This window comes from Balaenoptera ricei, chromosome 15 (genome assembly GCF_028023285.1).
Source record: "Balaenoptera ricei isolate mBalRic1 chromosome 15, mBalRic1.hap2, whole genome shotgun sequence".
NCBI classification, from domain to species: Eukaryota; Metazoa; Chordata; class Mammalia; order Artiodactyla; family Balaenopteridae; genus Balaenoptera; species Balaenoptera ricei.
The window spans coordinates 84,884,216-84,895,222 of NC_082653.1; the positions used below are offsets into that span (position 1 = coordinate 84,884,216).

The 11,007-nt window shown below is 47.1% G+C and overlaps 1 protein-coding gene across 2 annotated transcripts in view; it reads right to left on the reverse strand.

Annotated features, from left to right (window-relative positions):
* The window catches only part of DAGLB (diacylglycerol lipase beta), a 31,829-nt gene extending 20,892 nt beyond the window's left edge, over nucleotides 1–10,937 (reverse strand). The window contains exons 1-4 of one of the 2 annotated variants that reach the window (XM_059896243.1): nucleotides 10,761–10,937; nucleotides 9,192–9,343; nucleotides 2,056–2,227; nucleotides 851–1,109 (exon numbers count right to left, since the gene is read on the reverse strand). In XM_059896243.1, coding sequence (XP_059752226.1) covers nucleotides 851–1,109; nucleotides 2,056–2,227; nucleotides 9,192–9,343; nucleotides 10,761–10,855 — 678 coding nt within the window. In that variant the 5' untranslated portion in view covers nucleotides 10,856–10,937. The remainder of the gene's footprint in view (nucleotides 1–850; nucleotides 1,110–2,055; nucleotides 2,228–9,191; nucleotides 9,344–10,760) is intronic. The other variant, XM_059896244.1, reaches the window with a different exon arrangement.
* Between the last annotated feature and the right edge of the window lie 70 nt (nucleotides 10,938–11,007).

Genomic DNA, 11,007 nt, shown 5'->3' on the forward strand with positions numbered 1-11,007 from the left:
CGATGCAGGTTAAGACGTCCTCTAAGAATAGCCAGATTCTCTTCCTCCTTCTTTCAACAATCTTAAGACCAGGCTGAAGTGCTCCTCTGAAATTATTTAGGGGGACACACTTCTCTCATCCCTATGTGGAGGCTGCTGGTTACGGAGCCAGCCGTGAACAGGGCAGGCCTGGACACCACAGAGAGGTGAGAAAAAGGCTGGCAGGCGTGCACGACGTCAAGAGAACTCCTCTCTCTTACTTGGTTGCAGTACTGAACATAATGGCAGTTTATCAGAGATCATTATAAGAGAAATTGGATGTGAAAGAAAAACAAATGTTTCCAAATCACTGAAGAAACTGCTCTAGAACCATGACACCCTTCTGCATTGCAACTGTCTTTAAAAAGAGAATCATCTATCATTTCTATCATGCCATAAAGTTGTAAGAAACCAGGGTCTGATACTACCTCGGAGGCATGACACTGCCGGGACCTGGCATCTTCTGAGAACCAGCCGGACAAAGAATGTAGGAAAAGACTGGCAAATGATTCTCAAAATGTACAGGTTCCACTACTTAGTTCCTTAAGAACTATTTCAAAATCTTAACTGTGTAACAGATGGGCGTCAACACAAGGATGCGCCGACCAGGGCGCGGGGTCTGTGAGCACAGGGCCCCGGGGCCCTGCTCCCTGGAGCTCTCGGGCGCTCACCCCAGGGCACACCTCCACCCGCCGCACCCACAGAGGACTCACTCTCAGGAGGTGTTTTATGTCAACAGGGAGACGGGTTCAAAATGCAGAGAACTCATCTTCCCAAAGGAAGTGTTTACTTAAACAGAAGAAAGAGACCAGAGCAGACCCCGTCGGCTTACTGAAAAGTAGGTTGAGAAAAGCTCTGCCGTACTCGAAAAAGCAACTCGAGTACGGTCGTCTTTGCCGATGCAGCAGCACAGGAACTTGATTCTCGTTTCCCACACACTTGTAGCTGCCGTCTTGAGGCCATTAAGTAACTGGCTGGACTCATGACTATCCAGGTGATGGGGGCCCGCAGGGGGATACGGAGCCATCTTCGCCCCCAGCGGGTCAAAGACGATGACAATGATGACCGCGGTGGAGGCGACGGTGATCCAGCTGCGACACAGAGAGAGGAGAAGGCTTGGGGGCTGCAGGCCTGAGGTGACCCATGTGGTCACTCTCTGCATCTGTACACCTTGCGCCTCTTGTTACTAGGGAAGATGGGGATCTCCCAGAACCTGGCAGAGGCGGGCAACTTGTTTCTTCTAGAAAGTTCCTTATGAGCCCATGGCCGACCCAGGCCCGGCAAAGATCAGAGCCCCAAAAGCCACAAAAGGAAAAGGGAACTGTCTGGTGGGCAGAGCCTCGGCCTGGGCATGGAAGTCCCTGACCTTGACCCAGGCCTACTCCCCAGGGTCTCGGGGTTCCCCTCAGTAAAACCAAAGGAGGCTTCCTGTGCCACGGGATACCCTCACAGGTCTTTCATTCATTACGTTTCAATATTTCTAGGTTGTCCACCATGCGCAAGGCACCCTGGGTCCATGAGCACGTGTGCTCCTGGAAGGTGGCCCAGGAAGGGCCGCCACGGCCTCTACCGAGAGGCTCAGCAGGGCGGCGGGGTCTCCATCCCCTTATTTACAGCATGAGGGGATGTGACTAGATCATCTGTAAGATTTTTAGTCTGGAAAGGGCATAAAACTTATTCCAGCAGATTATTTCCTGTAGCCATTCCAGACACTATATTTCTTCACGTCCTACTTTTAGTTTTTGCCCTATTTTGGTCTTCAGGTCTCTTCCTTCTTGTAAGGGAAGGGAGGGAATACAGAAAAATGAGAACCAGTAAGAAAGGAAACTACATCAATAAATGCATAATGGGAGATGAACTATTCCTCATGTATGAACAAGTCCCTCTGCATTTTTACGGTTTACTCAAAAAGATCCCTTTCTAACTATATTAGGAAGCCTGCATGACACTGGGCCACCTCAGTTACTCAGAAGGTATTTGTTACCTCCATCTTGAGTGCATTTTGGACAAGAAATTGCAGAAGACTGGAGACCTTACCTGACCGCGACAGTCGCAATGATGCCATTCCCCACCGTCCTGTCACACTGAACACCGTCCTCTATCCAGGCGGCCCCCAGGGACGCCCAGACCATCTCTGGCAGAAAGAGTGCCAGGCGCACGTAGAGCAGCTTAGACATGGATTTCCGTGGTCCAGGATTACAAATGGTCCCTGAAACACAGAAAATGTTCAAACTGGTCACTTGCCCCCTCAGAGATGAGTAGTTGCCCTTCCACAAAAAAACAGCTGTCACAGCACACATATGTGTCCCATAGGCACAGCCGCCATCTGACTTTTCTGCCTGTAATTGGGCATCAATGCCTAAGTTTGAGAGCAACAGACAAAGCGAGGGATGGGAAACATGACAAAAAGCCTCAGATTCATTTCTTAGACTTACCAGCGTTTAAAAACACTTCTGGGTTCTAACTAGAGTGACAATAAAATCATTGTCCAAATTGGGATACTTCTGAGAGCAAAGGGAGGCTCTATTAATAATGCTGGGACAACCAACATAAAACAGAACTGTCACAACAGAGGTATACAGTCACCCGGGTTCTCACAGCCAGGAAAATCCAGGCACCACCTGAAACAGCATGGGCCCGTTCTTCTTCAATCCTCCCAGTGACTGTGACAGTCATCATCCCATTTTACAAATGAGGAAGCTGAGGCTCAGAGAGCTTAGTAACCACTTTCCAAACCATAATCCAGATTCACATGCCGCAGGCTCTCTGCCTCACCAATGCTCCGTGGTCCTCACTTTTGGGAAGCGAACACTTCTGATGTGTGAGACCACTTGCAGAAGCCCACCATTTAGACACAACATTTAAAACTGAGTTTGGGGCTTCCCTAGTGGCGCAGTGGTTAAGAATCCGCCTGCCAATACAGGGGACATGAGTTCGAGCCCTGGCCCGGGAAGATCCCACATGCCGCGGAGCAACTAAGCCCGTGTGCCACAACTACTGAGCCTGTGCTCTAGAGCCCGCGCGCCACAACTACTGAGCCCACGTGCCACAACTACTGAAGCCCGAGCACCTAGAGCCCATGCTCCGCACCAAGAGAAGCCACGACAATGAGAAGCCTGAGCACCACAATGAAGAGTAGACCCCGCTCGCTGCAACTAGAGAAAGCCCGCGCACAGCAACGAAGACCCAATGCAGCCAAATATAAAAACAAACAAATAAATTTATAAAAATAAATAAAACTGTAAAACAAATCCAAGTATCATTAGAGGCCTGTGTACTTTAATTCTTGATGTAAATCAACTCTCTCCCTTTGGGAAAAAGTTGTGATAAACACCAATTTAAGCAACATAAAAATGCCACATGAGGGGCTTCCCTGGTGGCGCAGTGGTTGAGAATCTGCCTGCCAATGCAGAGGACACGGGTTCGAGCCCTGGTCTGGGAGGATCCCGCATGCCGTGGAGCAACTAGGCCCGTGAGCCACAAATACTGAGCTTGCGCGTCTGGAGCCTGTGCTCCGCAACAAGAGAGCCCGCGATAGTGAGAGGCCCGTGCACCGCGATGAAGAGTGGCCCCCGCTTGCCGCAACTGGAGAAAGCCCTCGCACAGAAACGAAGACCCAACACAGCCATAAATAAATAAATAAATAAGAAGAGGAGATTTAAAAAAAAAGAAAAAAGCCACATGATTAAAACAAAAACAGTGACTGAAAAAAAATCTAAGATCTAAAAAATAATTTGATAAGGAAATAGCTTTTAAATTCCAAAAGCTACCTTCCATTAGAATGAATTACTTAGAGTCACATTTTAAAACATTAGACACTATCAGGCCTTATTTTTGGCACAGAGACAAAATGTTCTAAGATAACCGAAACAGCACTCTCTCTCTCTCCCAGGGACAATGAGTGCAGGTACGTAAAAATCAGTCCTGTATCTGGAGTGTATTATTATGTAACAATAGGCAACCAGCAGAGAGAAACAGGAAACAGCACCTGCTCACGCCCACCTCCTGGAGGGCTAGGACTCCAAAGAGGCTGCCGCAGCAGGGAGGCTCCAGCCCGGGACGCTGCCCGGAGGAAGCAAATTCAGAGGGAAGGAAGCAGGAGACGGAGTTCTGGTGAAGGGGCCAGAAAAGACATGAGATACTGAAAAAGTCTCCTTTTTATGTTTATGCTTGCCTAGAAAAGCGTTTTTATTTCACTCAAACCTTTATTTTCTCCTCGAGGTAAAGAGCTGCAGCGAGCATCACAAAGCTGACGCCCCAGAATGAATGAGCATGGCTACGTCCCCGACCGTAATATCCCTGACGCCGTCTCAGGAAGTAACCCCGTTGCCCTTCACGTGGCTGAGCCACTGACAGGAGAGCCACACAAGGAAGGCCTGTGTCACAGAATCTTGGGACTTGACACCTCTAGCCACTGCAGTGATTTTCTCCGGCACGAGAGGAGCTCTTGAGACACAAACACCGAGGCGATGCAAGATGTCCCAGAATCCAACCAAACACAGCGAAGGGCAGACCTTGGAAGTTGAGGGCGTTCTCTCAAAACACGATAGTCACGAGGGTGGATCTTCCGTAATTAAACCTCCCACATGGTCAAAACAGTAGGATTTCATCAGGGAGGTTCTCAAATCAAAACTAGAAACTACCATGATATCAAGATTCTACAGTGAAGACCAAAAAAAAGGTAAATACACAAGCATCAGTTTTCTGGATAAAGATGACTGAATTCTCTTTGTTCCAAATGCACCCTTACAATGTGTGCTGTTTCGTTTAGAGGTGTATCAGCCAAAAGCTCCATAAACAGGGACTTTCCGTTCAAATGACAGATTAATTATCGAGATGACTTACGAAACAGAAGGGGTGATGGGAGTTATCCATGTATCAGTAATAAAGTTTACCAAGGGGTTCACGGTTATTAAAAGATGTACCTAAAGTTTATAACTTGTAAAAAACTCTGATTCTGTGCAGGCAATGCAGGTAAAGGGTGAAAAGTTCAAAGCGCTCAAGTAGGTATAAAGTAAATGTTAAGCCTCCCTCCCACCGCTGAATCCCAGCCCTCCATCACCTTCCCTCAAAGTAAACTAGTCACTCGTGTACCCCCCCCAAGAGAGTCCACACATAAACCAAACAGGTAAGTTTATCCCTTTACAAAAAAGTAACAAACTACATACAGTGTCCTGTACCTTAGCATATTGGAAATCACTCCTTGTCCATTCACAAAGCATTTCACATTCTTTTTAACAGGTGCATAGGAGACCATCATATGAACGAGCGACACTTAAACCGGCGGCCTATTGACAGGCACCGAGTTTGTTCCAATCTTTCGTGCCTACAAGCAACACTGTGGCAAACTTCAAGTATTTTGCACACATGCAAATATATAGGGAAAAAACCGACTGATACCCATATGTACACAACACACACAGCCAAATTAGGCTTCCAAGAGATTCAGCAAATCTACATGCTCACCAACAAAATGAGCTGCCTGAGCAGAAGGGAGGTTCTGGGGAAGGCGTTCCCTGCTCCAGGAAAGACCCAGAAGCAACAGTCCCACAACTGCACAGATTCACCAACCCAATGTATCATCTTGATGAATTTTCCTTATTGTGATTGAGGCTGAATTCTTTTTATATACGTAAAAATCTCGTTTACTTATTTTATTGTTCACCATATTTGCCCATTTTTGCGCTGCCTATTGGTCTTTTTCTTATTTATCGTAGAGCCCTTCTATATTAAGCAGATTGGCTCTAAGTCTCATCTGTTACAATATTTTTTCCCATTTGCCTTTTTTTTTCTTTGAAAAAATAAGAGAAAAACTTTATTTCAAACAGGTTCAGTGGTATGCATGCTACAGCAAAGGCTGGTTGTAACAGCAGTTTCATTTCAAACCTGAATTGATGCACAAATGTGACACTGTTAGGCAATGATCAATTACTGCTAAAATGTGGATTAAATCCACCAATATGCCAATTCCGACATTTATTATAGATTCTATTATTTATTTTAGTAGTAGAGGTTAATTTTCATCAGAAGAAAATGAAAACGACCTTATGGCTTCTACTAAGGTAATGAGCTGTATCCCCAGTACTGCTTTGAAATTATACCCCTAGGTTGTTAAGAGAAATTCTGACTTCATCCAAAGGTATTACTTAACTGATAATCTTCAGTCATCATCTACTGTTGGCTTGATGGTTATTCCTCTTCTTATTTGACCCTAACCATCATCTGTCTTTTTTTTTTAACTTTATGGTATTCTTCACTGAAATTTACATAATATTTAAAATAAAGCATATGATGTTATTGATTTGTAACAAATTGGCAATTAAACTAACATGTTTTTATAAAATACTGTCTTCACTTCAGTTGTGGTATCTTTCTCAAACTCAAACTGGTTTAAAAACAAACAGGGTGCTTCCCTGGTGGTGCAGTGGTTAAGAATCCGCCTGCCAATGCAGGGGACATGGGTTCGAGCCCTGGTCCAGGAAGATCCCACATGCTGCGGAGCAACTAAGCCCGTGCACCACAACTACTGAGCCTGCGCTCCAGAGCCCGCAAGCCACAACTACTGAGCCCACGTGCCACAACTACTGAAGCCCATGTGCCTAGAGCCTGTGCTCCGCAACAACAGAAGCCACAACAATGAGAAGCCAAGAGTAGCCCCCGCTCGCCGCAACTAGAGAAAGCCCGCACGCAGCAACGAAGACCCAACACAGCCAAAAATTAAGTAAATAAAATAAATAAATTAAAAAAAATAAAAACAAGCAGGATCTGTCTTGACTCAAGGGACTGGAAATGCAGGGCCAGGACTGGCAACAGGGTGTCCTCTGCTTCTCGGCCCTGCCCTCCTCTGTATTCAGCTCCTCCTGGGCTGTGAGTGGAGGAGACTCAGCAGGAATTCAGCAGTTCACTCATGCACAGTACCATCCAGAAGGAAAACCATATGCTGCTTCTGGATCTTTCCCAGAGGAGCAGGGAAGGACTTCCCTGGAACTTCCCAGGAAACTCCCTGAATTTCACTGGCCCGAATCAGGGCACATGTCCAGTCCTGAACCAACCACCCATCCTGCGCCGGGCAGAGGGCCGGTTTCTGACACATCCACTTGCTATGTGAGGGGTCGGGGGAAGTCCTGTCTGGAGGAGGCTGCTGCAGAAGCAACCCACCCAGAACACCCCGCAAAACTGAGAGATGTTTGCCGAACTCTGACGTGTGACGGTGTGTGCGAGGAGAAGCCTGAGGCACGCAGCCATCCATCCACCGCAGGGGTGTGACTGTGCCCTGACACCACCAAAACTATCTGAAGAAAAACATTTAAGGAAAAAAAGGCTTATACCTAACCCACTATTACAGTTGTAAACCTGGTGTGCTGAACAGCATGTGATGTGAACAGACAGGGAAACTAAATTAGATACCCTGTACCTGACATGACACCATCTTTCAGAAAATCTGAGCTCAGTAAGAACCTCACAGTGCTAAATGCTCATCGTACACATTTCAGCTCCTTCCTTTCCTTCAGCATCAGCACCAATGACACTCCAGACTTGGGGTCCGACAAAGACCACAGAACTGGGACCGTCTTTGATCCAGACCCCATGCATTCATGTTTTCAGAGGTAAACTTAAATATCCAGAGCTCTGTGTTCTACGTTACTGCAGTACGTGGGCATGTGCCATGCTTCTTGGTCATCCAAATCCTAAGGTCTTTTTCTCATGAAACACTTTGCCACTAACATTTCTCTCTGTATTTCTCCCCACGAACTACCATCTATTAAGTTTCAGTCTATCGTTCCACCCTGTCGAGATCTTGATTCCATCACCCAGGGTATCAGCTACTTACTCTCTCCCAGTTTTATCATCGTCATCTACAGTCTGTAAGCCTCCCTCCTACATCCCGATTCAGGCAGTGATAAAGCACGTTGGATGGTACCGTGCCATGCTGCCCTGCCTTTGACGGATGAGTTTTCATTTACTGATGCATTTCTTTATCAGCCACAAGAGTGCTCAGCTCAACCTACAAACCACAGTAATCGACAGGGAAGGTTTCCAACATTTTCAGACATTCTCAGCTAAGCGACTGTCTGCAGAAAATGGTAACATATAGAAAAAAATTATCAAGAAGAGCTATAGCTCTTACAACTCATTAATAAAGGACAAAGAACCCAATTTAAAATTGGGCAAAGAATCTGAATAGACATTTCTTTAAAAATAATATAAAAATGGCCACTGAGCATATGAAAAGATGCTCAATATCATTAGTCATCAAGAAAATGCACATCAAAACCACAATGAGATAGCATTTCATATCTACCAGGATGGCTATGATCAAAAAGTCAGATAATAAGTGTTGGTGAGGATGTGGAGAAACTGGAACCCTTATAAAGTGCTGGTGGGAAAGAAAAATGGTGCAACTGCTTGGAAAACAGTCTGGCAGTTCCTCAGGAAGTTAAACAGATTTACCATGTGATCTAGCACTGCCACCCCTAGGTACATATCCAAGAGAAATAAAAACATAAGGGTATGTAAAACATGTATGCGAATGTTGAAAGCAGCATTATCTGTAACAGCCAAAAAGTGGAAACAACCCAAATGTCCACCAACTGATGAATGGATAAGTAAACTGTGGTATATACGTTCAGTGCGATACTATTCAGTCATAAAAAGGAATGAAGTGCTGATACGTGCTCTAACACGGATGAACCTAGAAAAAGTTACCCCAAGTTTAAGAAGCCAGACCGAAAGGGCACATCGTGGATGAGTCCACCTATATGATGTCCAGAACAGGCAAATCTACAGACAGGAAGTAGAGTAGTGGACGCCTAGGGCTGAGGGAGCTGGGGAGAAATGAGGAGTAATTGCTAGTGGGTACAGGAATTCTTTTTGGGGTGATGAAATGTTCTGAAATTGATTGCGGGGAGGATTGCACGACTCTCTGAATATACGGAAAATCACTGAACTGTACACTTAAATGGATGAATAGTAATGGTACGTGAATTACATCTCAAAAAAGCTATTAAAAAAGAAGAGGTGTTGGGAATTCCCTGGTGGTCCAGTGGTTAGGACTCCCCCACTGCAGGGGGCCCGGGTTCCATCCCTGGTCTGGGAACTAAGATCCCGCAGGCTGCGCAGCCAAAAAAAAGAAGAAGAAGAAGAGGTGTCAAAGAGAAAAGATTGGTGTTTACCTTTCATGCTGACACACACGATGGCTGACACGGTGCCTATGATAACTGCCAGGAGAATGATGAGCACGATCAGGTAACTGCTGAGCAGGACGCCACCAGGACAGTCCAGCTTCCCTCTGTGCACGAGGTACAGCGTCAGGATGCCGATCCACCTGCCAAGACACAGGCAGCGTCAGAAATGGAATCCAAGGAGCCGCTTTGAAAAACACAATGGAAGGAAGTGAATGGAGTTAATACTTTCCAAAACAAGGCGAGGTTCACTTTGGAATTGAATCTTCCTCAATAAAATATTTACTAAGTCAACTAAAGAGTATGGCTTTCTTTTTTATTTTTAATGAGCTTTATACTTTCTATGCTTACATCCATTGTTTTTATTCTGTGCCTGTTGTAATACACTTAAAGCCATAAGCAAGCAAATATAATGTGAACTGCTGGAAAGCAGCCCCATCATGACTCCAAGATATGCACCTGGTAAACAAAGTATATGCTTGTTCAATCATCAGCAAGAGAATTTTTACTTCTGTGGATTAACAAGAAACTGACAAACACACATCGTAATCTGCTGGGTGTAGTACAAAAACAAGGGGATGGAAAGCAACCTATGGAAAGGTGTTCTGTGGTGAACACTGATCAACTTGAAAGGACAAGGATTGCGGATTCATAAGTATATTTTGTAATTCAGGACACAACAATGAAAGGCAGCACCAAACAATGCAACGTGATAGTGATTCTTCACTAGAGTTATTTCAGAATCCGGAAGGGAACCATTTGGCAAGAACGCGGTATTAGAGATACAAGGCCAGAAGAGGAACTGGACTAGATAACTTTTTATGCTTTTATCAGTTTTGTGATATTAAATTCTTGTCCAGAAATAATAACGTGAAATGATCTCAGAAAGACTGGCTCTAAAAACTATGAAACAACTAAGAAGCAGCTCATAATTTCATGTTCTTAAATTCCTCTCCCCTTAAGAATCTACTTTTTAATAACGATGATATTACTCTTCGCTCAGACCCTCTGGGACTGACTTTCAGGCACCCAATTCCACTTCCCACGGATTCCACATTTTGAAAGACTAGAGAGAAAATGCCAGTCGTGTGTGCTCGTCAGGGGATTCAGCCACAACCGGCTCAGGAACGGCACGAACGGTATTGTTGCCATTCCTGCGTTTGGCAGACAAGATGCAGTGCATTTCCACGCAGAACGCTGGAGTGATGCTGATGGCTGTTCCCGGCTCGAGGCAGGAGGTCCCGAGGCCACGGCTTTGGGCGGCAGCGCAGTCCCGGCGGCTCCCAGGCCCGGGTCTCGGCGCCCCGGAGGGGTGCCCGTGCCCTGCAGCGCCGACGTCCCGCCGGCGGGCCCACCCCATGACGCCGAGCACGGCGCACCCGCTCTGGACCGCCGTGTGCCGTCTGTAAATGGGGAGAGCAGCGGCACCCACCTCCTCGGGCGGTGGAGAGGACCAGGTACGAGAACGCAGGGCAGGCGACACCGTCCCTGCCCTCGGCCGCCTCGGCCCCGCTCCCTCCTCCGCCCCGGCCGCCCGCTGCCCGCAGAGCCCGCCCTCACCACAGCACTCGCACGAACAGCTCGAAGACCCCCGGGAAGACCAAGTCGTCGCTGGCGATGGCCCACCGCCGGCCGAAGAGCACCATCCCCGGCATGGCGAAGAACCCGCCGCCCGGGCTCGGGCCGGCTCGCCGCGAGTGAGCTGCCACCCGGAGCCCAGCGCCCTCCGGTCTCCACCGCCGAACCGCGACTCTGCGCAGGCGCACGCGGGGGCGGGTGTGGGGGGGGGGGGTGGGCGGGGGTGGGG